The sequence below is a fragment of the Calonectris borealis genome, chromosome 10, assembly GCF_964195595.1.
Source record: "Calonectris borealis chromosome 10, bCalBor7.hap1.2, whole genome shotgun sequence".
Classification (NCBI taxonomy): domain Eukaryota; kingdom Metazoa; phylum Chordata; class Aves; order Procellariiformes; family Procellariidae; genus Calonectris; species Calonectris borealis.
Window position 1 is genome coordinate 18,815,555 of NC_134321.1, and position 27,747 is coordinate 18,843,301.

Genomic DNA, 27,747 nt, shown 5'->3' on the forward strand with positions numbered 1-27,747 from the left:
CTCACTCTGAGCGACAGCGCAGCCCACCCATTCAGCAGCGGAGCGGCGCGGAGGAGGCGGGCCCTAGCACGGACGGACAGCCCGCCTGGCCCAATCGGGGTCCTCGCCCCGGGCCGCTCGTGTCGGCGGTGGCAGTTCCCCGCCGGCCGCCATGGCCCTGACGGCCGAGACCGAGTCCCGGCTGTACCGCTCGCTGCGCGCCGCCGCCGGCGCTGCCGCCCATCTCGTGGCGCTGGGCTTCCCCACCGCCGTGGCCCTGCTGGCGCGGCCCGGATCCAGTGAGTGCCGGGACGGGGCCGGGGCCGGGGCCGGGGCCGGGGGGGGCGGGCCGGGCCTCTCCTCAGCTCACCTCAGCGCCTGCCCTTCCCTTGCAGGCCTCTTCTCCTGGCACCCGCTGCTCATGGCACTTGCGGTAAGTTCCGCCGCCCCGGTTACCTCCCCGTGCTGCCCCGCTGCCACGGGCACCTCCCTCGGGAAGAGGAAGGGGCTCCGCTGGCCGAGAGCGCCCGGCCCAGGATAAGGCCCCTCTGCTTCCCGGGGGTGGTGGGGGACCGAGAGGTGGATGTCCCGGGAGACGCGGACCCGCTGCTGTTCTGCCCCCGGTGCCAATCGCCCTGCCCTCTGTCTCCCAGTTCTCGTTCCTGATGACGGAGGCCCTGCTGATATTCTCCCCGGAGACCTCGCTGCTCCGCTCCTTCTCTCGCAAAGTCAAAGTGCGGGTGCACTGGGCCCTCCAGCTGCTCGCCCTCCTCTGCGCCCTCCTGGGGCTGGGCATCATCACCTATAACAAGCACCTGAACGGCAAGGCCCACTTCGTCACCTGGCACGGCCTGACGGGGCTGCTGACCGTGCTGTACGCCGGCGGGCAGTGCGCGGGGGGGGTGCTCCTGCTCTACCCCAAGCTGATGAAGAACTGGACGCTGGCCAAGCTCAAGCTGTACCACGCGACCTCGGGGCTGGTGGGCTACCTGCTGGGCTGCGCCAGCCTGATGCTGGGCATGTGCTCCCTGTGGTTCACCGCCTTGGTGACCAGCGTCTCCTGGTACCTCGCCATGCTGTGTCCCCTTCTCACCAGCCTGGTTATCATGAACCAGGTGAGCAACGCTTACCTGTACCGCAAGCGGAGCCAGCACTGAGGGCCAGGCGCGGATCCGAACTTTCCCTGCACAAGCTGGCGAGGCCAGGGCTCCCCCCTGCGGGGGTCCCCTGCTCACAGAGGGTCTCCTCGGAACTAGATTTCTTACTACTTGTCTCTTGTTAGTCCTGGATTGTCCGTAGTGTCTCGTCCCCGGGGAGCAGCTATGATGTGCGTGACACCGAGTGGGCAGGAGCTGCCCATCTCGTGCCTGCCTCGGTGGGGACGTTTCCCAGCACAGGTAACGCTGCTGGTCCCCACAGCAGCTTGGTGCTCAGTGCTGGGAACCAGAGGGTTCACTCAGGATTCCTGCTCCTTTTCCCTTACCTTACCACCCAGGGCTGCTTTGGAGCAGGCAGGACAGGAGCTGGTGCGTTCCTGATGAGGAGGGCAGGGAGTCCCCGCTCGCCTGGGAGGCTGCAGCGGGCACCGTGCTGCCTCTCCTGTCACGAAGACAGCTTGGCCAGTGAAAGTGCAGGGCACGGTTGTGGCTTCAGCCACGGGATGGCTGAAGTGGGGTGGCAGCACCCAAGGCGTCTGTCCCCATGGCACAGCCCCGCACAGGGACCAGTACAGACAGCCCTGCCTGATGGCTGCGGATCCGGGCACCCATCGCCACGCACAAATCCTTCCCGCAGGCTGGGACAGCCTGGCAGGAGGTGGGGGTCATTCTACAGAGTAAATTAACGAGCTGAGATGCAAACTGGCAGCCTGCGAAGGCATTTTGTCCCTCTGAGGGGCACAGGGAACAGTGCAAACACAGGGGGAGCAGGGCTCGGGACGAGCCCTTGAGCCAGCCCTCGGAAGGCAGAAAGCAACCTCCTCGCCTCTCGCCTCGCCGGCGCAACAGCCTGCCTTCCAGCCCGCCCGCCATCGGGGCAGCCGGGCCCCGCAGCGGCCCTGCGGCTCCTCCTTGGTGTGTATCCTGCTCTCGGCAGGGCCGGAGAGCTGGGAGCGGCTCCCGGGCTGGGAAATTCCTCTGTATCGAGAGCTTTTATTCAATAAAGATTTCAGGCAGCTACAACGCAACAAGCCCTCTTTACTGCCCAGGGGGCTTCTGGGATGCAGGCAGACATCGCCCCCCTGCAGATCTCCCACCTCCTCCTGCTTGCAAAGGGTGTCTCCCACCCTGCTGGGTGCACCCGGGAAGAAACCCCCTCCCCAGGCTCCTGCACAAGAGCCCCTGGGGGCTGCTCTGTGCCCGGCCCCCCGCCCTGCCCGCGCTCTGCTGCGGGAGCCGATTCTTTTGAAGAACTCTTTATTGATACCGAAACGTCTGTGTTTTTCCCAGTTGACAAAACCTTCTCGTGTGGTCCGTTAAAAAAATAATCACGACACCATTGACCCACATCCCGGGCTGGGGACTGCCCGGGGAATCAGGAGCTGTGAGGAAGCTGTGGCAGGGAGCATCCTCTCCATCCAGAAAGAAAAAAGCCCATCAACACAGAGGGAGGGAAAGAAAAAGGGGGGGCCCATATTCTACCCGCAGGAAAGAAAACCTGCTGCCGGAGGAAGCATTGAGAGCCCCATTGTAAAAATTAATTCCAGCTTCTGATATAATCTGACAAACGGATTAGCCGGGAAACAGCCAAGGGCACTGGCTCCTCGCGGGGCTGGCTTCGGGGGCGGGAGAGGGAGGAGGAGAGAGCCCCCCACGCGCAAAGCCCAGAGCTGGGGGTGCTGGACCACTGCTGTGCCGGGCTGGCTGGCCCCCTCCTGCCCAGCAGCCTGTCCCCCTGTGTGGCAAACCTCTCACCGGTCACAGCGAGCTCCTGCCGGAGCAGGGGGAGGCTCCCCACGGGAAAGGGATTCAGAAAAGAAACCTGCCAACCTTCCCGTTCCCTCAGTTAGGGACAAAACTACCTTCAGAAAGGAAAACCCCCGGCGCAGAGGAGAAGTGAGGAAGCGCTGCTGACTTCGCTCCCGCGTGGGCAACCGCAGCAGCCTCGGGGCAGGGAGCCGGCGCGCCACGTGTGGGGCACACCTGAGACTGGATCGGCCCCACGTCCCCCTCCCAGAACAGCCCCCGCTGCCGGTGCTGACGTCCACGGCCCGCCCTGCGCCGAGGGGAGCGGCTCGAGGAACCCCCGTCCTCGCAGTGGCGGCAGCGTCGTCATCCTGAGCGCCCAGTGCTGGCCACAAGCGGCGACGAAGCGTTGGAATGAGGTAGCCCCCCTGCCTCTGCCGCGGGAGGAGTCCCCGCTCCCCGCCGAACGTCCCGGCTGCGTGGGGGGGACACGAGGGGGGTTAGCAGCTCTCCGACGGAGACGGGGCGGGGAAGGGGGGCGGCGTGTCGGCCGGTCACAGCTGGGACGGGGCATCCTGGAAGGTGATGAGGCTGGACTCCTGGCCAGCGCCCTTCCCGGCCGTGCCAGGGTCGGGCAGCAGCGGGCTGTCGGCCTTCGCCGCCGCCGCCTCCTCCTCGTCGTCCTCCATGCTAGGCCAGGCCGACTGGTCCTCCACGCGCTTCAGCCGCTCGTTCAGGGCCTTCAGGGCCAGCTGCCTGTGGGGCAAGCGCAGTTGGGCAGGTTAACCCCAGGTCTGTCAAGCAGGGCAGGGGTTAATGGCTCTACCCCACACGGTGGGTGCTGTGCAAGCCCATCCCTGGCTCATTCCCGGCAGGAAAGAGTGGATTCGGCAGCACTAGAGATGACCCGGAGCGCCTGGGACTGCCCCGCAGAAACCCACTCATGCTCCCAGACTACATACGTAGAGTTCTCGTGCCACGTGGTGCGCACGGAAGCTGTCAGACGGCATGTGGGCTGCTCCGGGAATGGGCGAAGAAAGGCGTAAAACGGGGCAGGGGAAAGCGGAGCGCCAACGCCTTGTCCAAGCCTTCCTGCCGGGGCTCGGAAAGGCCAATGCCAGGCATGTGGGAGGCCGGGGCGCGGGGCTGACTCAGCGCCTTCCCCCGCGCCACGATGGTGGGTGGGGGCTGCTGCGAGTGGGGGGCTGGCACCTCCCCAGGCAGCTGCCGTTCCCCTTCTGTAGGGATACCTGACCCTAAACCCTGCCTGCCCCTTCCCCAGGATCTCCTCGTTCCTACCACCGCTCCGTGTTTGGAAGAGCAGGACAACATCCCACCAGCCCCCCTAAATGCTCCCCAGCACCTCTGTGGTAGGGAGGGTGGCCCCCAGCAGACCCCTTGGAGAAGGACCTCCTTAGCACCCTGTACCCAAATCTCCCCGCTCTTCCTCGTTTGGGTTTTAAGCCCAACCCTCGCTACCCAGAAACGTGATCCCCGAGGAAGCGGGGCAAGCGGTACCTTCTCCTCTCGGCATCCTGGGGGTCCGTCCCCGGCAGGCTGATGGTGATGGATGACGGGGCGCCCACGTCGTAGCGTTTGACCGTCTTACGGCAGACCTTCACCTTCACCAGGATGCTGTGCACGAGGTTGGCCACCAGACCCACCACGGGCTGCAAGATCTCAGGGAAGAAAGTGGCAAAGGCGAAGTGGTCGGACATGTCTCCACGGCCTCTACTGTGCCGCTGGTAGAAACGGAGATAGACCCAGCTGGAGAGGAGCCCGAAGCCGAACGAGGCCAGTACATTGCTCTCGACGAGGGCGGCAAGCCGCAGCAGAGCCAGGAGAAGGAGCAGGAGCATGGGGACAGCCTTCATTCTGACCTGCGGCACCTTCAGGACGGTGCTGTCCCCCATCGTCTGCTTGAGGGCCACCAAGACTCCCCCGAGGAAGCCCAGCCCGCCGTGGATGCGGACAGCGAACAGGTAAGCGAGGTGGAAGGAGGCCACGTAGGTGAGGAAGTAGGCGAGGGCCCCCAGGAGCCCCACCGAGACATTCACCACCGCGAAGAAGACCAGCAGCTCCAGGGCGCCCCAGAGGGGCTCCAGCAGCCGGCCGGCCGCCCCCAGCGTGGCCAGGCTGGCCGCCAGGCCCCAGGCCCGCTCCTCCACCAGCCCGTGCGTCAGCAGCGTCCAGACCCAGAAGTTGGGGGGCAGGAGGTAGCCGGGGGTCACCCCCAGGCCGTAGGCCGTGTCCAGGCCGAAGGAGAGCAGGTAGAGGAGGAGGACGGCGGCGCTCAGCGACTTCACCACCACGCTGGTGCCGGCCAGCGCCGCCAGGAAGTGCTGCCGGGCCACCGGCAGGTACCGCCGCATCTTCGGCCCCCACCGGCGGGACGGGGCTGCCCCGCGGGGGCTACAGCGCCCGGCCTGCCCCCCCGCCCCCGCCGGGGCCGCCTCCCCCCCGCCGGGCCCCGAGCAGGCCCGGGCGCCTCCAGCCGCCGCCGCAGGCCAGGCCGCGCTCGGCCCCGCTGCTGGGCCAGGCCGGGCGCGGACAAACAGCGGCGCTGCGCATGCGCGGCTCTGGGCGGGGACGGGGCGGTGCTGGCCCCTCGGGAGGCGGGGCCGGGGTCCCGCCGCGAAGCACGTCGGGACATGTAGTCCGACTGCGGCTGCCGGCCACCTGGGCGGGGGGGGGGACGGATATGGGGGGGCTCGGGGGAGAGTCACGGGGGGACACGGACACGGAGGGGCGTGGGGGGGCATGGGGGAGAGGCACAGGGGAACACAGACGTAGGAGAGGGATGGGGGAACACAGTTATGGGGGAATGGGGGGGGCAGTCATGGGGACGTGGACATGGGCACAAGTCCTGGGGTGGAGACACGGGTGGGCCGGCCACGGGGGGGGCACTCGGGGACATGGACCCCACAGGACAGGGGGACATAGATGTGGGGACACAGACACAAGAGGACACAGGCATGGAGGGGGTGGTGACATGGGGAAGGGGGACCACAGTCCTCAGGGGACACAGGGAGATGGGGGGGCTGAGCCCCCGCTGCCCCACAGCCCCTCCTGTGCCACGTGTGGGTGTCTGTGAACCCGCAGCTCTGCCTGTAACCCTGCCTGTAACCCTGCCTGCACCCCTGCCTCTATTGGTGCCTGTAACCCTGCGCCCCTGCCTGCACCCCAGCCTCTATCCCTGCCTGTGTGCCCATGCCTCTATTGGTGCCTGCACCCCTGCCTGTGCCCCTGCCTGCACTTCTGCCTGTAACCCTGCCTGCACCCCTACCTCTATCCCTGCCTCTATCGGTGCCTGTAACCTTGCGTCTATCCCTGCCTGTGTGCCCCTGCCTCTATCCCTGTCTGCACCCCTGCCTCTATCCCTGCCCCTGCCTGTGCCTGTGTCCCTGCCCATGTCCCTGCCCATCAGCACAGGTGCAGGCAGGCGTGAAGGCAGCGGCCCGGCTGGCAGCAGTGCCCCCATGGCTTGTCCACCCCCCAGCGCCGTGCCCCCCCACGTACCCGGGCAATGACGCAGCCACCGCCTGTGAAGTGAAAATATGAACATTATTTAATAACTGAGTCTCTGTAATAAACCATTTGAAAATATTTTACAAGGAGTCACACGCACGATATCTTACAAATTGTCTTTTTGTTGGTTTTTGAAGTTTTCCAACTCTTCTGTACAAAAAAAAAAAAAAATTAAAACCCAAAGAAATTAAAAATAAATTAAAGAAAATCAATTAAAAACCCAACGCCTTTGAATGAGCAGAGAGAAGCTTTCAGGTGGGGACAGGGCAGGACGCGACCCTGGCAGGATGGGGGGGCCTGGGGCCACGCCGCCCCTTCGTCTCATTGGTTTTTAACTTAAAATAGACTATATATGTATATATTTATAGGTATGTATAGTGGTGGTTTTCTGGCAGAGCACCTAACTAGACTACAGAAGTACACACACTCCCGGTAACACAGAGCCATCTGTTCAAACACGGTTCCCAGAGACAGTAACCAAACACACACTGAAAAAGCTACAAGCAGAATGACCATTAATTAACCCCAGCACTAATTAGCGCCTGGTGCCCTCCCCAGCCCCCCCGGGGTGGCCATGCCGAGGGGGCTCCCCTGGCCCTGGTTGATGGGGTGGCTCTGAGCAGGGTGCCCCGGGGGGGTGAGGGTCCCCGGGGCTGCCCGCCCGGGCAGGGGCCCCCGGCGCTGCCGGGAGCGGTGGGGGGCATGGCCTGGCTGTGACACCCCTGGCACCCCCTGCACCCCAGCACCCCGGGGTGTCACAGCCAGGCACCCTGCACCCCGTGCTGGGCCCCCCCAGCCCCACGGCACCTCTCCTGGCTGGGGTGGTGGGGTGCAGCGGGGTGCAGTGGGGTGCTGGGGCTGAACAACTGCTCTGTCCGCCTCCTCGGCACCCAGCGACCCCCCCACCCGGTGTGAGCCCCAGCACCTCGGGGTGCCCCGCTGCAGGGGCACCTCCCACCCCCCCCAATGCTCGGTGCCCCCAGCCAGGTAGCAGCCTCCCTCGCCGCGGCCGGCCGGCAGCCCCCGTGCCGGTACCCCGAGGGACGAGCATGGGGGGGGCCTGGCACGTCCCTTTTGGGGACATGTGGCACCTCCCGCTCCACTTCCCGCTCGGGGACGAGCGGCACGGCCCCCTGGCCGGCGCCATTTCTTTGGCAGGGCTGCCGGGGCGAGGGCGGCCGGGGGGGCCGGGCAGGGCTGGGCGGGCAGGATTTCACAGTGATCTGCAGAACGGAAAAGAAACAAAATACATTTTTTTTTCCCCTCCTTTTCACCCCAGTATCTGTGCCCAAGAACGCAGGAGAGCGGCTGAGCCCAGGGCAGGGACCAGGGCTCCATCCCACCCCGGCGCAGGCGACGGCCGGCTGCCCCCCGCCCCCGCCCCTGCCCGCCCCCGGCCCCGAGCCTGCAGGGGTGCTGGAGCCGCCGTCCACCCCGCACGCCCGGGGGGCCAGTACCCACCGGAACAAATAATACTGACCCGCACAGTCAAGTCAAGTCCTTTTTTCTTTTTTTTTTTTTTTTTCCTTTTTTCCCCCTTTTTTTTTTCCATGTGTCCTCATTGCTGACAATCGGCTGTCCTCGTTTCGCCATTCTCCAGGCGAAAATGTCGGAAACTCGATGTAGAAAGATCTGGTTTAAAATCTTCAGGCTAAAAAAATAGGCGAGGTGGATGGGGGGGTTGCGGGTGGAGGGCACCGACGCCACTTTCCGAGTCCGAGCGGCCGGGAGGGCGCGACACCGGGGCCCGGTCCCCGCTCTGCTGGGGAGCCCCTGCCCGCACCCCGACTCTTCTTTGGCTGTGGCCGGTGGGGAGCACAGGGCGGCATCGTGGGGGTCCCCGAGGCGGTGGAGGGGACGTCGCTCCCGCTCCACCGGGCCGGGGAGGGGGATGGAGATGGAGCTTGAAAGAAAAAGAGAGCTGGCGGGTGGCTGGGGGGGCTAAAGGCAGGCGGCCGGGGGCAGCGGGTGCCGGCTGGCGCTGGAGTAGAGGAGCAGCAGCTGCAGGGAGAGAAGGACCCCCAGGGAGGGGGCGAAGGAAGCCCCTCGGCCGCAGTCTGAGGTATCTTCCTGGGGGGGCAAAGGGAGAGGGGCCGTGGGGCACCCCCAGCAGTGCCTCGACACCCCAGGGGCACCCACCACCCTGGCAGGGGCACCCGCCGCCCCCCCTGCAGTACTGCTGCAGCTCCTCCGCTGGGACCCCCGTGGCACTGCTCCCCGGGGGACACCCCACAGTGCTGCTCTCCCCGGGACCCCCATGGCTCCATTCTCCCCCAAGGACGGCACCCCATGGTAATATTCTCCTAGGGATCCCCCCATGGCTCTGATCTCCCTAGGGGGCACCCCAAGGCTCCCGACCCCCCCAGGTCTTCCCAGGGCTCCAAACCCCCATCAGGGGGGTCCCCCCACAGCACTGCATCTCTGGGATTCCCCCATGGCTCTGCTCCCCCACGGGTGGGAGGCACTCACCCCTCCATTCCCTCCCAGGGGGGAACCCCTTAGCTCTTCTCCCCTGGGGACCCCCCATGGCTCTGCTCCCCGCCCCGGGGGCACCCACTGCCCCAATCCCTCCTCTGGGGACCCCCCTGGGGCTCCGCTCCCCCCTGTGCCCCCCTGCACCCCACGTACTGTTGCATTGTAGTCGAAGCAGATGTGGGGACCTTTCCGGTAGCGGGGCCTGTCCACCAGCTCACACTGGTTGGGGTCCCTCGGGGGGGCTTCGCACGTCAAGGAAACCACGGGGACAGAGCAGCAGGGGCACGTGGGGCACCCCATGGCCACCCCCAGCCTCTCTGGCCACGGGCTGGCTCCCTCCGCCCCTGCCTGACCCTGCAGCTCCTGGCCCCCCTGCCCAGCCCCACAACCCCCACCGGTCCCCCCACCCCTCTGCCACCGCATCCCAGGGGGACGCAGCCGGGCCACCAAAGGATACCTCTTACCTCCGCCTGCAGCAGCTTGACGGACTCGCACTGACTGCAGAGGGGCTTGTCGGCCACCACGAAGAGCAGGTTGGTGTTGGCCAGCCTCTGCGCGTGGAAGAGCCTGGGGGCACGACGGCAGCAGGGACCCCGGTTACCCTCTGCCCCGATCCCTCCCTGGCCCCCAGTGCCAGCCGTGCCGGCGGGTGGCTCTGGGGAGGCTAAGCCAGCGGGGCGTCCCCGTCCTTGTCCTCATCCCTGTCCCCATCCCCATCCCTGTCCCCAGTCCCACCCCCATCCCCATCTCCATCCCCATCCCTGTCCCCATCCCCATCCCCATCCTCACTCCCATCTCCACCCCCTCCCCATCCCCAGGCCCAGGGGCTGCCCCGGGAACCAGCACCGATGGGCTTTCAGGGCTTGGTCCCACCTGGAGGAGCCCTGGGGACATCACCGTCACCCCACAGCCCACAGGGATGCTACCGTTGCTCTACTTCCCCCCTGTCCGGGTACCACAGCCCCCCTGAGCGCTGCACAGCGTCTCCCATCGCCCCCATGCATGGGGGTCCCGGCGAAAGCAGCTGGAGGGGTGTCCCCAACCCTGCCCAGGTGGTGGGACGGTGGGGACAGACCCACCTGGAGCAGTTGCCGCAGTCAATGATGGCGTTGTAGGTGGCGTTGACAGTGCTGAAGTAGTACTGCGTCTGCTTCATGATGCAGCTCGTCTCCCTGGTCTCCATGCTGTCTCCCACCACCTCCTCTGCGCCAGGACAGCGCCGTGGGCCTGGGGCCACGGACCCCCCGCCACGCGCCCCTGCCACATCCCCTGCCCGCCCCCCCAGCCCCGGGGCTCCCCAGGGACTCACCCGTCTGGAACCAGCTGCTGTAGGTGAGGCCGTACAGGAACTGCTGGAAGAGGGACCTGGGGAAGGAGAGCGCGGCCGCGTTGCTGTCCCAGCGCCAGGGACGCGCCGGTGTCACCCCCTGACAGAAACGGCCCCCGGGGAGGGGACACAGCGGGACTCACCAGGCTGCAGCCGAGGTCCACCAGGCAAGGTTCAGGAGATCGGCCACGGTGGGCTGTGGGCAAGGAGGGGCACGGTGAGCCAGTGGGTCCCCGTGCAGGGCGCTGGGGACACCCCCACGGGTTGCCGAGCTCCCAGACTGCCCAGCGGCCACCGTCCCCATGGGCACTCACCACGAAGACACCGCGGGGTGCAGCACCCGTGTTGCTCTGGGCCTCGGGGGCACAGACGGACTGGAAGTCGTAGGACTCCTTGCGGGTGTAGAAGGAGTTGTTGTAGAGGGCGGACATCAGGTTGGCGTCCACCTCACTGAAGAACTTGCCCACCTGGGATGGGGACACCAAGTCTGCACCCAAACGCCACCTTGCCATGGTCTCCCCCAGCGGGGCCTCAGGCGGGGCTGTGTCACACCACCCGTGACACGAGCTCAGAGGTCTCAGCTCCCCACCAGCATCCTACGCCCAGGAGAGCTGCCACGCGGGCATCGCTCACCTGGTACCAGTGGTCCTCCTGGTTGGAGAGCACCAGGAAGCCCCCGTCGTCGATGAGGACACAGATGAGGTCCTGGGGAAGGAGGGCAACGTCACCAACCCCTGGCTGTGCCCAGGGCAAGGCAGGACAGGCAGGGTGGGAGGGGTGATGGGCAGTCAGGCAGGGGGGCCAATGCGGTGTCCCCAAGCCTGGGGGCTGCTCAGGAGCATCTCGGTGCCGGGAGCACCTGCGCTGGGTGCCGGGAGCACCTGTGCTGGGTGCCGGGAGCGGGAACCAGCACCCATCCTGGGGGGTTTAACAGCTCTCGGGGGGGTCCACAGTCCAGGGGGCAACACCCGGGGCTTCATCCCTGCGAGGGGGGGTCAGGGGCTGGCTAAGCTCTGGGAGCGGCAGGGGGACAGGGTGGGCACGCTCGCCTGGACAGCACGGGCAGGGGACGGGGAGCCCTCCCGGCCATCCCCTGCTCCCACCGCCTGCTCTCCCCCGCTGCCCCCACCCCTGCCCTCACCCACCTTGTTGTTGGCCTCACAGTCCATCTCACAGCTGGTCGAGGGGTCACACTGTCAACCGAAACCGGGGCAGAGGGACAGGTTAGCAGGACTGTATTTCCCCCCCAGTGCCATCCTCCCGAGAGGGGACATGCAGGGCAGTGTCCCCAGGGGATGGGTGCCCTGACCAGGGTGAGGGGCAGGGCTGTGCTGCAAGTACAAGCCCAGCGGGGCCACGGGCACCCTATCCCGGCAGCACTCCCCAGCCACGTCCCGCCGAGCAGAGCTCCCTCCCCATCCCTGCGGCCGTCCCCGCCCTGTCCCAGGGGACGTACCCGGCGGGCGCCCAGCTGGTCACGGTCCGTCCGGTTGCTTGCCAGCACTTTGAACTTCTCAGCCCAGGCCTCCAGGTCCAGCTTCACCCCCACCACTGGGGCAGCGGGGAAATGGGGTGAGTCCCGGCACCGGGGGGACGATGGGGAACCCCTAGCCTGACGGCGGGGCACCCAGCCCCCTGCCTACCTGCCGGCTTCAGCGTCTTGCCCCCGATGCTGAGCTCCACAGCGGTGCTCACCAGGATCCCGATGGTGTTGTTCTCCAGGTCCAGCCCCGGGTAGCCGGCTGCAGAGGGCAGGGGTGGCGTGAGGGACACGTGGGGTGAGCAGCAGCCTGCGCCACCCCCCGCCACCCCGAGCCAGCACCCACCGTCCCGGTAAGGCGGCTTGAAGATGTAGCCCTTGTTGTCCAGGCTCCTCCGGTAGAAGCTGGCGTTGAAGGGCTCTGGTTCCTCCTCCCAGTCATCCGCAGCCCTGGCGGGGAGCAGCCACAACCATGGCTGTCACTTAGCTCCGGTCCCACTGGAGATGGCCCCACGGGAGCAGCCGTGTCACCGCGCGGGGCCAGGCACACGCGCACCCCCCGAACACTCACTTGTTGGGGAAGACGCGGGTGATGCCCCCGTCGGTGGCTGCGAAGACAGCCAGGAGGCTGTACCTGCAAGGAGAGGGGCCGGGCACACCGGGCATCAGTGGGGTTTTACTTTGCCCCCATCCCATCCCCACAGCCCGTCGCAGCCCCCTGATCCCCCTCTGCTCCCAGCCAGCGCTGCCCGTGCCAGGCCACCTCGCCCCCACCTACGTGTTGAGGTCCTGGTCCTTCCAGACCCGCTCCACCAGCTGCTGCGTGATGCCCGTGTCCAGGATCAGGTTGTGCAGGAGGAAATTGTCGCCTTGGGAGGAAGGAGAGGAGGAGGAGGAGGAGGAGAAGGAGGAGGTGAAGGCTGGCCCTGTGGGGGCCACCTGCACCCCCCCTGCCCGGCACCGGCACCCACTCTGCGGCGGCTCCCGGGACTCCAACCCCAGCATGGTTCACCCCTGCCCCGTCTCCCCTCGTGCCCCCATACCCCGCCACCAGCCCCCCCCCCCAGCCATCCCCAGCTACTCACACTGCTTGGAGTCTGGGGTCACCTTTTCCATGAGGGCAATAAAGTTTTCCAGGAACTCGGTGTTGTTATCCGACAAGTCGAGGTCTTTGCAATACTCTCTGGGGTTTGGGGGACAAGGTTTGTCGTTCGCGAGGATGGAAAAGGCAAGGTCAGTTCTGCCCCGGGGACGGCGGGGCAGGCGCTGGCCGTGCTGCCAGCACCCGGGCTTGCCGGGGGACATGGCGGTGGTGACGTGCCACCGGTCCCGTGAGCATCACCCCGCCGGGGCAGCTGCCTGTGGGCATCTCTGCAGACTGCCCGGCACCCAGCCCTCTGCTGCCTGCAGTGCCGCCGGCTCGGCCCTCGCACCGGCCACTGGGTCCGTCACTGCCACGGGCACCGAGGTGCCGTCACCTCTGCCAGGGCCAGGTTTGATGGATCCCAGTTTGCCCAGAGCGGTACATCCCTGAGCCCAGCTCTCCCCATCCTGGTGGGGCTACTGGTGGGACTGGGCGCCTCTGCCACCGTACTTACCTGCGGGGTCAGGCGGGCGCCGCCATGCCCCCCCTGCCCTGCCCCTGCAGCACCCCGGGGAGCGGCGGCTCCGCTGCCGGTGCGAGCAGGGGTTTGCCTTGGGAGCCCCCGCGGCTGCGCCGGCGGCACCACGCAGGCGCTCGGCAGCCGTATCTGTACCCTTTGCGTAGATAGTTAGGTGCTGGGTGATGCCAACCAGCGGAGGCGGGTGCTCGCCTGCGGGCATTGCTGGCCCCGAGCCCCTCCTGGGATGGGCACTGTGGGGGGTGCCACGTCCCTGCTCTGGTCTGGGGCCACCCTGAGTGCAGAGCCCCGGCCCTGCCGATGCCAGGGACAGCTGTGACCCCGTCGGTCACCGCGAGGCTCTAACCAGACAGCAAGGGTTAGTGCCACCCTAGGGTGCCGAGAGCCTCCCAGCCTCAGCGGTGTGGCTGCAGGCAGTGCCGGGGGCCTCAGGGCTCCTCCTGCTCGTGTCCCCTCCGCCGAGCTCCTGACTCTGCCAAAAACCTCGTTAAGAGGACAAATGCCAGAGCAGAGGGTGGCGGGGAGCGTGCCCACGGGGCAGCTGAAAAAGCTGAGGCCCCCCGGCCAGCCCGGCCCAGCCCCCGGCCCCTGCTCGGGGGGAGCACCCACCTAAATATCTACACCGACACGCACAGATACAGGTACTCACACACCCACGGGGGACGGGGGATATACGGTTTCTGAAAATTTCCAGTGGCCCGTGGGCACGGCAGCGCCGACGGCAGATCATACAGTCGCCCTGGGTGCCGAGCACCCCCCCGGCACACGGCTCCTCCCTGCCGCCCGCTCGCACCGGGCTGGCACCCACCGCAGGGAGGGTGCTCCCAGAGCCGCTTTGGGGAGCACTGAAGGGCTTGCCCTGATTTTCAAACCCCCCTTTTCTCTCCGGCTGCACCGGCCACAGAGCCCCACGCTGAACGCGGACCCCAGACCGCAGCCTGAGCGGGGCGGGCGGGCGGCAGACCCACTCCTTGGGCCTCGGGCTCGGACACCGCCTCCCTATTTATTCCCTTAGCGCAGTTACGGGCCATTTTTTTAATAATAGGGTTTTCTGTTTCTCATTAATACTCTGCTTTGGCTCCCATGTTTCCCGGACCTCACCCCTGCTGCCCTGTGCAGCACCCAGGGACCAAGCCCCCCCCCCCCGGAAAAGCTGGGGCTGCGCGATAACTGGACGTTTTGGGCTGGTTTCCCCAGAATTAGTGCAAGTGAGCGACGGCTGCTGTGGGCAGGGAGGGCAGGGGGGACCCGCGGGTGGCACAGGCGGCTGCCCTGGAGCCTCGCCCTGCTGCAGTCCCCAAGAACTGCAATGCTACAGCACCTACTAACGGGTTGTTCAGCTGTTACAATGATGTATAAGGGATAGGTGATTAGCTGGTAATGCTAATTAGGGTTGGTCAGAGGTTGCGCTGCAGCGGCGGGAAGGGCAGAGTGCTGCCGGCAGAGCCACGGGGCTCCCCGAACCGCCCGCCAAGGGACAGCCCTTCGTCCCTGGGTGACAAGACTGGGTGGCGTGGCCCAGGGAAGGGGACGCGTCTGTCTGTCCGGGGGCCGCTCCGCTGTCCTCACGTCCCTGTTCACAGCCTGCACCCAGCAGCCTCCCCAAACCCCCGGGGCATCCCGCATTTGAGCCAAACCCCACCCTTCCTTCTCCCTACCACCCGCGGCCAGCGCGACTGTATGATGCCACCGCCGGCCCCTCGCTCGGCGGGGGGATTTTCAGAAACTATACCTATATATGCACAGGCAGAGGCGGGGCCGTACCGGGTGCATATATACCGTGCTGGATGCAACCGGGTGGTGGAGCGGGGCCGGGGTCCCGGCGACAGCCCCCCCCCCAGCCCGAGCGGGCACACAACACACACAGCGACAGGGGGACAGGGAGGGGGGACAAGGCACGATGAGGCGGGGATGGGGGGCAACGGGGGGGGTTGGCAGCGGGGCCGGGGCGGATGCACACCTCGGCAAGCGCACACGCAAAGCTACCTGGGAGCAATGAACACATGTCCCTCCGACTCAAAGCTGTTGGGCAGCAGGTATTCAAAATCTGCAACAGAAAGGGAAGGTTATCCGGCGGGGAGGGGGGACGGGGACGCCGGGAGGGAGAGAGACGGACAGAGAGAGAGGGGAGGGAACAACAAAGTAAAAAAAAGGCATTTGCTGCTCTTGGTAACAAGAGAGGAAGGAAAAGGCCGTTCTGCTGTCGCTGGCACCGCACGGGAAGGAAAGTTATAGCCAAATCGGGAGAGGTTTGCCCATCTCGGCTCGAATTTGCTCGGTCGCGGGCTGAAGGCGGGCGGTTGCGTACGCGCGGCCGGTGGCGTGTACGCAGGGACACACAGAGACACACACACATATATATATGCGCGCACATGTATATATATGCATGTTTGGGAGGGCGTGGGGGCGTCTCTCTCTCGGGGAGGGGGTGGTGGTGGGCGAGGGCAGGGAACCGCATGCTATGCTCCTGGCCGGAGGAGGATCACCAAAACACTTGGTTGTCGGGAGAAAAAAAAAAGAGTTTTCAGGCATCGACATGGCCAAACGGGGAACCTTGCCGAGGACAGTTCAACCAGAGGCCGCCCGCCCAGCAAAGTGCCGTGCAATGCGCTGCCGGGCTCTGCCGCCGGGCGCCGGCGGCCCCCCTCCCTCCCCGGGGCGGTGGGACCCCAATGGGGACGGGGGCCCACGCTCGCCCGCCAGCCCGGCACCTCGCTCTGCTTTAAGCGGGGGGGTCACAGCCCAGCAGGGTTTGGGGTGCCTCTTGGGGACCCCCCCCGGCAGAGGGGCAGCGGATGCGGGGTTCAGCTCGCGGGGGCGAGTTGGGTTAGGGGGTGCGTGGGGGGGTGCTACAGGACATCCCGGGGGGCTGCCGGCCCCCCGGGGCAGGCACTGCCACCCCCTCGCCCCCCCGCCGGCCCCCGGTGCATTGCAGGGCTCAGCCAGAGGTTGGACTGTTGCTCTCCGAGGGCTGTAGGCAGGGGCTGGGAACAAGCCGATGAGAGGAAGAGGAGGAGGAGGAGGAGAGGAGTACAAAACACTCGTACTTGGTCCATCAGCATTGCCATCGCAGGGGCGCCGGGAGGAGGCAACTCAAAGCTGATAGAACAGGGCTGAGGGTGACACTTCCACCTCCCCGCTGTCCTGCCCGCCTGGCCCCGTCCCCCCCGTCCCCCCCTGTGCTGCCGTGCCCCCCGCAGCCGTCCCCCTGCCCGTGCCGGGGAGCGGGTGCTGCTGGGCAGGCTGCCGGCGGGCGCTGTGTGCGGGGTGCCGTGCGGGGCGCGTGCGGGAGGGAGCGTGGCGGTGGGTCCCCCGGGGACCATGCGTGCCGGGGCGTCCCCTGGCCCACCGTGGGGCTGCGCGGGAGCTGTGGGTCTGGCCCCATGGGGCCCCTCCTGCTCTGGTGAGCGGCCGGGCATCACGGGGACGTGGGCTAAATCCTGCCCTGGGTCGCATGGGCAATGTCCCGCTCCACTGAAGGGGGGTACCGGCCCTGGCACCCCCCCGCCTGCCTCGGCGGGACTTCAGGCTCAAACTCAGCTGCTCCCGGGGGGCACGGACGGCGCCGGGACGCTGCAGCTGCCGGGGGCTTCATGCCATGCTGGGCCCCGGGGCAGCGGGGACGGCCACCGAGCAGCCGTGGGAGCAGGCAGCGCAGCACCCCGGGGCTCGGCCACCCCGCGTCCCCACGGGGCCAGGCTCGCCGTCCCCCATGCAGAGGGGTGGCGTCGCCCCGGGGTGGTCCCATCCCCACCTCCGCTGAGGGTTTCTGCTTGGGGGGCTTCCCCAAAAAAGCCTGTCCCAGAGGGCGACGGCGGCGGAGGACTGGGTCCCCCACCTGCCCTCCGTCCCCGCCACCTTTGGGTGCCCACCCCGCAGCCCCCCGCTCCCTGCACAGCCCTATCCCTTTCAGGTTGAGTTGTCTTGGGGAGGAGGAAGCGGAGGAGCTGGGACGGGGGGAGAAGGAGCCGGAGGAGGCGAGCGGGGAGAGAGGAGCAAGAAGAGGGGTGGAGGGAGGAAGAGCGGGGTATCAAACTAGCTACAAAAAACCTCATGGATCGAAAACGGCAGAGTTTCATACGAGATCGGCTCTTGAACGATATCGAACCGGGTTTGGGAGCGATGCGCGGGGAGGGAGTGGGGGATCGTCGTGACAAAGCTCTCATGGACAGAACAAGACATGTTGCTTTCAAATAAAGGGGGAACTGGAGGAGAGGAGGAGGAGGAGGAGGAGGGAGGAAGGGCGAGTCGGTGGCGGTTTGCAGGTTCGGCGTGGCAAACGGGCAGGGAGATGGGCAAGCAGGGGGGCTGGGGGGGACTGGACACGGGGCGGGGGACGGGGTGGTGAAGGTGAGTGGTCTGAGACTGAAAATACTTGCCCTTCATTTTGATGTTTGGTACTGTGTGAATCCACCATAGAGAGAAAGCAAGAAAAACAACAAACAAAAAAACAACAAACAAAAAAAAAGGGGGTTGGGTGGAAAGGGGGAAGGGGGGCACAAACAATATTTTATTCAATCGCCGTTTGAATAAAAATATTGTGTATCATAATCATACCAAAAGGAAACCTCTTGCAAAAAACGACATGAAAAAAAGAAAAAGAAAGAAAAACCCAGTAACGAAAGGAAAAGAAAAGGCCACGGTGAAATAAGAATAAAAAAAAAATGCAAAGATATAACTAGAGAAATATATATATATATATATTCAATACTCCAAAGGAAAATGAGAGTCAGTAGCAAACAGTTGCAACAGTCTTGATATCGAAATGTCCTCACTGAGTTAGGGGGCATGCACGGCACGGCGGGCAGAGCCGGGGAGGATGGGGGGATCCCCCCTCCCAGGGACGGGGACAGCCTGGCCTCGTCCCCGCGGGGACGCGGGGCTCCTGCCGATGGATGGAGGGGCGGCAGGGGCCGGATCTGGAGCGGGGCTGGGGTCGAGCTGCCGGGGCAGCCGAGGGGGAGAAACGGGGGGAACCGGAGGGGAGAGGGGAAGGGTCCGGTTCTCCCACGGGGGAGAGGGTCCCCGGGAGCAGCGTGGACCTGTGGTGGGAAAAAGGCTTGGGGGTCAGGGGAGAGAGAAAGAGAGAGAGAGGGGGGGCCAGGCTAACACACACGTACACAGATTAATTCCAAACGAAAATCGAAACCAACCGAAACCGAACTCATAAAAAGAATAAATGGCTTAAACCGAAACCAAAGAATCGTAATAAACCAAAGGAAATTAAAGAGATCCATGCAAACTTTCCCAGGCTCGCAAATTAACTGGCTGCTACAGTGTCATCCCTCGTCCCCAGGAGGCGAACGGGCAGCAGTGCAGCCCCTGCCTGCGCCGGGCAGCGCCTGCCTGCAGCCTGGGGCTGGGGTTTTGGGGTGCAAAGCCTAAGGACCAAACCCTGGCACCCCGGGGCACCCCAGGCAGGCAGCTCGCTTTCCCTCTCTGCCTTCACCTCTACTCACGCCTCTCTCATTTTTAATTTTTCCTTTTTTTTTTTTTTTTTTTTGCCTCTCATAGTGATCCCTATCTCTTTTCGCAAGTTTTTGCTTGGTGTTTCTCCCCCCGACAGCCGCGGGCCGGCGTGGGGGCGAGCGGGAGTGCGAGAGGGCGGCGGGGAAAGCCAGGGGCTACTTACACTTCACTTGCAGGATCTGGTCGCTGAGGTTGGCCTGGATGTAGTAGGTGCTGTAGGGAGGCAGAACCAGCCCCAGGCTGCGGAGGGGGAGAGCAGACAGGCGGTGTAAGGCTTTACACCCACCCAGAGCCCTTGGCCGGCCCCCAGCCCCTGCCTGGCACCCCGCGGCAGCACCCGGCCCCGGCCGATGGCAGGCAGCACACCCTGCTGTGTCCTCTCCGGGGACTGCACCCAATGCTGTCCTGGGGGCAGCCAGGATCATCCCTAGAGCACCCAGGGTCTTCCCCAGAGCACCCAGGGCCATGCTGGTGGCACCCAGGGTTGTCCCCAAAGCACCCAGGGTCATCCTTGGAGCAACCGGGACCATCCTCAGAGCACCCAGGGTCATCCTGGGGCATCCAGGGCCACCCTTAGAGCACGCATGGCCATTCTGGTGGCACCCAGGGTCACCCCCAGCGCACCTACTACCATCCTGGGGCACCCTGATTCGTCCCTAGAGCACCCAGGGTCATCCTGGGTTGCACATGGCCATCCTGGTGGCACCCAGGGCCATCTGGGGGCATCCAGGGCCACCCTTAGAGCACGCATGGCCATTCTGGCGGCACCCAGGGTCACCCCCAGCACACCTTCTACCATCCTGGGGCACCCCGATTCATCCCTAGAGCACCCAGGGTCATCCTGGGTTGCACATGGCCATCCTGGTGGCATCCAGGGCCATCCTGGGGGCACTCCTGAGCACAGAAGGTGGCAAACCTGTCCAGCCAGGGCTGAGATGGGCAGGAGATGCCCGCCTGGGAACCAAGGGAGATGCATGCGAAGAGGGACACAACATCCCCATAAGGGACGAAGGTGGGAAGAGACACAGCCCTCAAAAGAAGAGGCAAAACCTTCCCAGCAAGGAGAGACCAAAGACAACCATTACACAGGCACTGGCTACTGGTGAGCCAGGAAGGAAAGGGATCCCCCAGCCAGGAGTCCAGCACGCAGGGTGGGGGATGAGGGTGGGAAAGAAGGTGGCAGGAGGTGGTGCCGGGGCTGCTGAACCCATGGGACACGCTGCCAGAGGGAGCTGGGCTCCTGGGTGCCGGCTGCAGCAGCCAGTGGCCTTCGGTGACAGGGTTTGTGCCAGGTGCTGCCCAGGATAAGTGAGCACCGGCGGGCGAGGGCCACGTTCCTGACTCTCATCGGATGTCACACCTGCACCTGAGCCACCGGGACCTGGACCTGCCCCGCAAGCCACCCCTCCAGCTAGTCCTGTTTGTGCCTGGCAGGTGCACCCCAGCAAGCATGGCAGAGGTGGTGGCACCCCAAAAAGCATGGCAGAGGTGGTGGCACACCACCATAAAGGGCAGTTGGGTGGTGGCACCCCAACCCACAGGTAGCAAGAGGAGAGTGGTGACTTTTCTATTCAGTGCTGGTGCCACCCTGTGCCGACGGTGTCCCAGGGAACCCTGGGGAACACCCCTGCCACGGTGCGGAGCCACGGGAGCACAGGGTCCCCAGCAGCACCTTTCACCCTACAGATCAACGCGCAGCCCTGGCCACAGCTGTGTCACCCCATGTCATTGTCCCCTCCTCGACAGTGCTGCTCGGGTCCGGAGGGGTGCCACCGTGGGGGACAGGACCGGGGCTGCGTGACGGACACCCGGCAGCGCTGGGAGGTGGCTGTGACCCTTGCCAGCCCCTCCTGAGCTGAGTGGTGAGGAGGAGGAGGGTACACTGGGCGGCAGGGGGACCACATGACTCCTCACAGGACAAAGGCAGCACGGACATGACGATGTCAGGGTCTTTCTTACACATTCGCCGGTCCAAACTGGTGCAAACTGGGTGATAAATGAAGAGGGGAGCTTTGCTCTCCTCTGCCTCTGAAGCCACTGCCTGTGCTGCAGGGTGGGCGCATGTCACTGTCACCCACCCTGGAGCAGGCAGAGACCTGCGAGAGCCCCTGGCTGTGCAGGCAGGCGGTGGCAGGGGTGTCCCTTGTCTGGCACCTTGCACGCCAGCCCTGCAGCGCCTGTCCCGAGCCCTGGGGACCGCGGCCCGGCTCAGCAGTGCCGAATACTGGTGGGCGGCACTTTTGGGAGTGCCCTCTAGAGCATCACTGGCTGTGTGCAATGATGTGACGGCACGTTTGCAACCCCGCAGCCCATGGGACACGTTCCTGGTGGCCTCGGGGACCTCCTGAGCTGCAGGCACAAGACCACAGCCCTGTGCTGGTGTGGGTCCAGCCGACGCCGGGCAAGCGCGGGTGCACCGGCAGCGCTGCTTACCTGTAGTTGGTGCTTTTGATGGGGGCCCACGTGTAGGTCCTGAACACCTCATCGATGTATTGCTGCGGGTCAGAGGGAGCCGGTCAGGCCTCCGCAGTGCCAGGACCCTGCCAGCGCGGTGACACGGGACCCCGGCTCCAAGGCCGGTGCCGGACACAGCCCCTCGCTCCCCACCGCCGGGGTTTGGCGGTCAGCACGGTGGTAGTTTTGGCTGTGACGCCCTTCCCCTGCAGTGTTACCTCGTCCAGCGACTTGATGAGGGTCTTGATGAACCTCTGCCCGTCATTCCCATCAATCATGCTTCTCCGGATCTGGGGGACATGGAGGAGGCGACTGAGGGCCACAGAGCCCGGCCACGTGCCCACGGGCACCCACCCCAGTGGGGTTGCACTGGGGACCCACGGGGTGCAGCGGTGAGGGGTGAGCAGCCTGGGGGGGGTCATCAGGCTGGCACCCAGGGGACAGCGATGCAGCTCCCGTCCCTGCCGTGGCCCCACGGGAGAGGTGCCGGGGCCCTTCGGATGAGGCGCTCCCCAGGGCAGGCTGGAGGGACCGAGTGCCCTTTGCAACTGCAGATCGGGGGGGCCAGCCTGTACCCCAAAAGCTGCCCCCGGGTCTGCCCACCTCCTCCTTGTTCTCGTCCTCCAGCTCAGCGTCCAGGAAGTCCAGCGTCACCGGCTCGCGGAAATTGATGATCTGCAGGCAGAAAGGGAGAGCCGGGAAGGGCTCAGGGCTCCCACAGCCACCCCTGAGTCCAGACAAACTCATCACATTTCCTGCAATTAGCTCCTAACGACCCCGCGAAGCCATGTGTCCCACAGGGCCCGGCTAACCCCCGCTGCTGCCGCCCCGACGGGCCCCTCCTCACCTGGGGCTGCAGGTTGGGGTGCAGCAGGACGTAGCCGTTCAGGTCGATGGCGAAGACGTAACCGTTTGCCCCCAGCTGCGGGAGGACAGGGAGAGGGATGAGGCCGGCCAAGCAGCTCTGCGGTGTGATCACCCTCACCTCTGCAGGCAGAGCTCACCCCACGCCACCCCCGGAGCTCAGCCTTTTCTATCCATTTCCATTCTCAGGCCAACAGCATCTCTCACCCCGGCTCTGGATTTTGCCCGCTGCCCCTTTCCCCAGGCTGGTAAGGTTTATTCCCCGCTGACCCTGCAAGGGTTTCGTCTCTGTTCTGGGTCCCAGAGCATCACCCAGCTCTGATCCCTGCCCACCTGCCTGCCCCGGTCCCTGCCTGCAATCATGGCTTCTGCACCCTGCTACCGCCAGCGCTGCTGGAGATGCTATGGGGTGCTGGGGGGGCAGCTCGGGGCTCCCCGCAGCGGGCTCCCACGCCGGGCTCGGGCAGCGCAGGGCAGGGACGGAGGGGAAGGAGCCCCCACGCACGTTGTATCGCGGCGTCAGCCTCTTGATGTCGTTGAGAGCCACGTCGATCCCCATCACGCCCAGGATGAGCTGGTTCTGGAAGGAAGCGCAGGGAGGGAGGTGGGTGGGAGCAGGGCTGTCACCTGCCACCGCCTGCACAGGGACGGGGAAACAGGGGGATGGACCTCTTCTCCCTCCGGGGATGTGTGGGTCAGATCCGGACACCGCAGGGGCACAGGGTAGGATGAGCCAGCCCCCCAGCAGCACTCCATGGGACACTGCACCCCCCAGGGACTTGCAGCTGCCAGCTGTCCCCACTGAACCGGGAGAGTTAGCCAAGGCCATTTTGGGTCCTGGGGATGGCAGCCACCCCTGGTCTCACGCCAGGGAGGGGGTGCAGAGCAGGCAGCACCCCAGGGGGGCCAGTGCCCACCCCCGCAGATATGCACCCAGCGTCAGGGCACCCTCCCCACCCTGCCACAGCCCCACACCCGGGGGTCCCGGTGCAGCCAAGGCAGTGGCAACCACAGTCTCCTACCTTCCTGTCACTGCTGTCCTCCGTCAGGTTGAACACCGGCAGTGTGCCCGTCACCACCAGGCCCAGCCCCTGCACAGGCACAGAAGGGTGTCCCATGGCCCCGCGCCAGCCCCAGGACCCAGAGCTGGGGGTGGGCAGCAGAGGGGGGTTACCCCCCTGGCAAGGGAGATGGGGACATGTGCTGTGCGGGACCCTGGAGTCCATGTCCCCACCCGCACCCCGGGGCTGTGCGGGACCCTGGAGTCCATGTCCCTACCCGCACCCCGGGGCTGTGCGGGACCCTGGAGTCCATGTCCCCACCCGCACCCCGGGGCTGTGCGGGACCCTGGAGTCCATGTCCCCACCCGCACCCCGGGGCTGTGCGGGACCCTGGAGTCCATGTCCCCACCCGCACCCCGGGGCTGTGCGGGACCCCGGGGCCAGTGTCCCCACCCGCACCCCGGGGCTGGGGTCCTTACCAGGGCATCCTGGTAGACATTGGTCCACTGAACCTGCTTGGCTCGGTTCCCGGCCAGGACCATGGGTCTGCCCAGCACGTCCAGGTACTCCTGCAGGGACACAGGGCAGGGGGAAGCATGACATGGGAGCCAGATGCCTCCCTGCTCCAACCCGATGACACCCCTGTCCCCACGCACGCCCCACGGATTATTAATAGGGTGCTTGGTGCTGGCCCCCAGCTGCAGGCCGAGCTAGGGGAGGGGGCTTGGCAGCCGCCAGACCCGAGGGTAACGGCTCCAGCTGGGAACCCAACGGGCCTCTCGAGATGCAAACAAGGCGCTGCTCGCCATCGGCCGGGCACGGGCAGGGCAGGGGCTCCCCAGGCAGCACTAGCCAGAGCCCCCCGGCTCCCAGCTGTCCCCGGGGCTGGGCTCGCTCCATCACGCCCAGACCACGTTGCTGCTGTCTCCCCGGCTTTTGGGATCTTCTCCCAGGGCAGGTTTCCCTTATCCTGGCTCACCTTGCCAAGGCAGACCTCTGGGCGGGGGGCAGCCCCTGTGCCCCGAGGGGCTGCCCCGCTCGGGGACCACCCCATCACCTGCCCACCATGGCACCTTGTGTGCATCCCATAAAGAAAAGGGGCAGAAAAGGGGCAAGGGGACGGGGCGTGGGGCGGACACGCCTGGCTCTGCTGCGGCTCCCTCCCTCCCTGCCTGCGCTCGCTCCCTGCCCGCACTTGGCTCTGCTCTGCGCTGATTAACGCCTGATGTTTCATAATTAGTCACTCAAAAGGTGGCAGGTCCCTGGGGAGCTGCAGAAGATGAATCACTTATTTCAATAGCGCGAGGCCTGGCCCAGGCCTCGGCTCGGCTCCCCGGCTTGCTGCCACGCTCGCTGCCAGCCTTCGGGCCCTCTGCAGCGGGGCTGGGGCTGCCTGAGCGCGCCCCCAGGCAGGGCACCCCCGGGAGGGCAGCTCTGCCTGCCTGCCGGCACCCTGCCTGCCGGCACCCTGCCGTACCTGCGTGTTGATGCGGATGGCGCCGATGGAGGGGATTTCGAAGTAGTAACCTTGGAAAAGAAAGAGAAAGGCAGCTGGAGAGCCGGCTGTCTGCCTGTCCGGCAGTCTGGCTGTCCTGCTGTCCAGCCCTCACTGTGCCGGCAGTGGCATGCACCAGGGCACCGGTGCCAGCCCCCGTGCGAGGGGTGATCCCAGTACCCCGCAGCCTCCCGTGCGGGCGGGTGCCAGCCCCGCTCACCTTTGTTGGCGCAGGCCATCCACTGCAGCGGGGTCACATCGTAGTTGTGCTGCCCGACGGAGAAGGTGAAGACCCGCACCTGCGACAGAGCGCAGTGGTGAGGACCCTCCGCCAGGCACCCCGATCATCCACAGTGGGGTGGGGTGCTCCCGGCTGACGGCAACCTCCCTGGGGACAGTGTGGGATCGCCCTCTGCCACGCAGACCGTGCTGCCCGTGGCCAAGCGCAGGAAGGCAGAAGGCAGCTCCCGCAAACGCTGGCTGCGCTGGCAGGCAGGAAGGGAGCCCCTCTCGCCCTGCCTGCAGCTGGCCAGTCCTGTCCCCATCGGCCGAAGCCACCTACCCCAGCGGGACCAGAGGTCCTCGCGCTGGGGCATCACTGCACAGGGAGGGGTCTGTGCTCTCCGAGGGTTCCTGCATGGCCTAGGACCACCCCACCCCACAGGTCTCCAGGTCCTGGGGAGCCGGGTGGCGATGGGGATCCTCCTGCCTGCAAGCAGCCCTGTCCCCCGTGCCTGGGTGCTTCCCAGTCCCGTGCCTCCCGCACGCCAAGGTGGGAGCCGGCTATGAATGGCACCAGCGCATCAGCCGCCCCATTACCAGGGCAGCATGTTGGCGCAGGAGCAGGCTGTCGGGGAGAGAGGATGGCGACATTGCTCGTGGCAAATGAGGCAGAAGCCGGCAATGGAGCAGCAGCAGCCGTCTCCCTCCCCGGCGAGCGGCCCCAGCCCCTCACCGTCTTATTGGGCCAGTTGTACTTCTCAAAGACGTCCTGCACCCGGTCCTCGCCGCCGTCCGTGAACATCATGATCATCTTGTTGCAGTTGGCACGCGTGATGTTGGACTGCGGGGCAGAGAGACGGCGCCTGAGGCCGGACCCGGAGCGAGTGGCGCCGGGCGCGGGGCTGGATGCGGCCAGGAGGGCTGGCCCTGACCCATCCTTTTCCCGGCCTGTTTCTCCTGGGTGAGGGTGGCCAGGGTGAACGGGCAGGAGGAAGGATGCTGTCTGCTTGGAAATGATGTTGTGGCTATTGCCGCCCGGCACCTAATAGCACCATTCATCTTTATTTTGCCTCTGGCACGGTGTCTGGCTAGATCTGGCCCCCTCTGCCCAGCCCTGCTAAATTTTAATAACCCAGAGGAGCACCGGCTCCAGCAAAACCTCGGCTCCAGCGTGCCGGTGGGGGGGGATGTCCCCCCCGGCACTGCAAAGGAGGACAAGGAGCCCCTCTGCATGCCGAAGCCCCAGGTGCAGGGCAGCAACCAGGTGCTTGGACCTCTCCCATCGCCCCCAGCACCCATGGGTGCACTCTGCCCCCCCAGCCCGCAGCCCGGCCCCCAGCTCACATTCTGCAGCTGGTCGAAGGCGTACTCAAAGCCAGCCTTGTAGTCGGTTGTGCCCTTGGCCACCATCCCTTGCACGTCCTCCTTGAAGACCTTCTTGTTCCGGATGTTGGCTTGCACCAGGTGCTTGAAGCACGACACCGGCTTCGCCTTCTCGTTGAACTGGGAGGCGAAAGGACGGGGAGCAGGTCACAGAAAGGGGACGGGGACCCAAAGGCAGCACCCGGCGGGCACATGCTCAGCTCCCACGGGTGGGACGTGGACGGAGCATCCCGCATCCCGGGGATGGCCAATGCTGAGACTGGGGCTTAGCTTGGGCCAAATCCAGCACTGAGCTGCCCTGCGTGGGTGCTGCCAGCGGGTGCTGCCAGCGCAGGGCTCGCCTGCACCCTTGCTTCTGCGGGACCCCCCAGGCTCCTGCAAGCAGGCGTGCCGTGCCGTGCTGCGTTGTGCCGGCAGCGGGAGCAGGTGCTGCCTCTCGCTTACGGCTTCATTTGCTGGCAATAGGGCCCATTCATTAGGGGAGCAGCGATCCAGCTAACGGAGCCGGGCCAGACATGTTAATTAGCGCCGGCGTGCTTGTGGCCAGACAGGGGAGGGCCGCCATGGGCTGGGCACCCAGCGATGCCCAGATGCGGTGGCACGACCACTGTGCTGCGTGAGGTCACGGGCTGGTGACATCGCCACGGAGGGCATGATGTCACTGGCTGGTGACAGACAGGAGGCGGCTGGTTGGGATCGCCCCGGGAGCACCTCTGCCAAACGCCCCGTGATGGAGGCAGCTTTCGTTCGCCACCACATACGGCCGAGCCCCGAGCAGCCATTTCCTTGCTGATGTGCAGGTGGGTGGTTAAGAAGAAAAAAAAATGGCATTTCTCTCTCTGCAGAGCCCCTGGCCAGGCGGGTCTGGGGGCAAAGGGCTCCCGCGGCGGGGAGCTGGGAGCTGCCTGGGGGGGCACAGCCCTGCTGCCCACCCCGCGGCACTCACCGAGGCCACGTTGACATAGTCGTCATCCGAGAGGGTGTCCAGCATCTCATAGACCGAGGTCTTCATCAGCTTGAGGGTGAGGCCGCTCACGCTGCCGCTCCTGGCAGGAGAGAGGGGGGCTCAGCAGCGAGGGGACATGGGGCTCCCCACTACATGCCTTCCCCGTGGCCACCGGCAGGACAGTGGCACCCCGGCCAGCTGTGCCACCGTCCTGGCCTGGCTCAGCCCGGCCACGGCCCCCACCCGTGTACTCACACGTCCACGATGATGACCATGTCCTTCGGGGAGGAGGCGCCTTGGATGTACCTGCGGGGCGCAGAGGGGGGTCAGTGGGGTCGACTCATTTTGGGGGGGACCCCGAACCTGCTGGGTGCAGCCCAAGAGCAAAGCTCTGCCAGGGCACAGGTGGCCGGGGAGCTGCACCGAGCGCGCCCGTGCACCCACGGCTGCGGCGACGCCGCGGCGAGGAGCGGGGACAAGGTGGCGGCGGGCAGGCAGAGGCGAGGATGCAGCATGGCACGGCAGACCACCAGCGACCCGCCGCTTGGTACCGTATCAGCCTAATGAGCTCTAAATGCTAAACTCTTCCATCATCGCAG

General features: G+C 65.8%; 3 protein-coding genes across 4 annotated transcripts in view; 1 reads left to right on the forward strand and 2 right to left on the reverse strand.

Moving 5' to 3' along the window:
* Nucleotides 1-59: 59 nt before the first annotated feature.
* CYB561D2 (cytochrome b561 family member D2) lies at nt 60-2,677 on the forward strand. The gene is made up of 3 exons (XM_075159247.1): nt 60-278; nt 375-412; nt 633-2,677. Exons 1-3 carry the CDS (start codon nt 152-154, stop codon nt 1,134-1,136), a joined length of 669 nt encoding a protein of 222 aa, XP_075015348.1. The 5' UTR covers nt 60-151; the 3' UTR covers nt 1,137-2,677.
* TMEM115 (transmembrane protein 115) lies at nt 2,377-5,376 on the reverse strand. The gene is made up of 2 exons (XM_075159245.1): nt 4,401-5,376; nt 2,377-3,638 (listed from the first exon to the last, which is right to left on the reverse strand). Exons 1-2 carry the CDS (start codon nt 5,252-5,254, stop codon nt 3,437-3,439), a joined length of 1,056 nt encoding a protein of 351 aa, XP_075015346.1. The 5' UTR covers nt 5,255-5,376; the 3' UTR covers nt 2,377-3,436.
* A 2,527-nt stretch (nt 5,377-7,903) lies between these two features.
* Nucleotides 7,904-27,747, reverse strand: part of CACNA2D2 (calcium voltage-gated channel auxiliary subunit alpha2delta 2) — a 227,615-nt gene continuing 207,771 nt past the window's right edge. Inside the window, exons 9-39 of one of the 2 annotated variants that reach the window (XM_075159249.1) lie at nt 27,404-27,454; nt 27,149-27,248; nt 26,164-26,322; nt 25,553-25,660; nt 24,818-24,896; nt 24,580-24,629; nt 23,582-23,671; nt 23,124-23,192; nt 22,607-22,681; nt 22,085-22,159; nt 21,841-21,912; nt 21,456-21,527; nt 21,217-21,278; nt 18,947-19,023; nt 17,694-17,714; nt 15,301-15,361; nt 12,778-12,875; nt 12,471-12,561; nt 12,264-12,326; nt 12,039-12,142; nt 11,856-11,954; nt 11,669-11,763; nt 11,358-11,405; nt 10,846-10,917; nt 10,527-10,679; nt 10,356-10,408; nt 10,195-10,250; nt 9,965-10,088; nt 9,343-9,452; nt 9,039-9,127; nt 7,904-8,480 (exon numbers count right to left, since the gene is read on the reverse strand). In XM_075159249.1, the coding sequence (XP_075015350.1) occupies nt 8,352-8,480; nt 9,039-9,127; nt 9,343-9,452; nt 9,965-10,088; nt 10,195-10,250; nt 10,356-10,408; nt 10,527-10,679; nt 10,846-10,917; nt 11,358-11,405; nt 11,669-11,763; nt 11,856-11,954; nt 12,039-12,142; nt 12,264-12,326; nt 12,471-12,561; nt 12,778-12,875; nt 15,301-15,361; nt 17,694-17,714; nt 18,947-19,023; nt 21,217-21,278; nt 21,456-21,527; nt 21,841-21,912; nt 22,085-22,159; nt 22,607-22,681; nt 23,124-23,192; nt 23,582-23,671; nt 24,580-24,629; nt 24,818-24,896; nt 25,553-25,660; nt 26,164-26,322; nt 27,149-27,248; nt 27,404-27,454 (2,605 nt within the window). In that variant the 3' untranslated portion in view covers nt 7,904-8,351. The remainder of the gene's footprint in view (nt 8,481-9,038; nt 9,128-9,342; nt 9,453-9,964; nt 10,089-10,194; nt 10,251-10,355; nt 10,409-10,526; nt 10,680-10,845; nt 10,918-11,357; nt 11,406-11,668; nt 11,764-11,855; nt 11,955-12,038; nt 12,143-12,263; nt 12,327-12,470; nt 12,562-12,777; nt 12,876-15,300; nt 15,362-17,693; nt 17,715-18,946; nt 19,024-21,216; nt 21,279-21,455; nt 21,528-21,840; nt 21,913-22,084; nt 22,160-22,606; nt 22,682-23,123; nt 23,193-23,581; nt 23,672-24,579; nt 24,630-24,817; nt 24,897-25,552; nt 25,661-26,163; nt 26,323-27,148; nt 27,249-27,403; nt 27,455-27,747) is intronic. The other variant, XM_075159250.1, reaches the window with a different exon arrangement.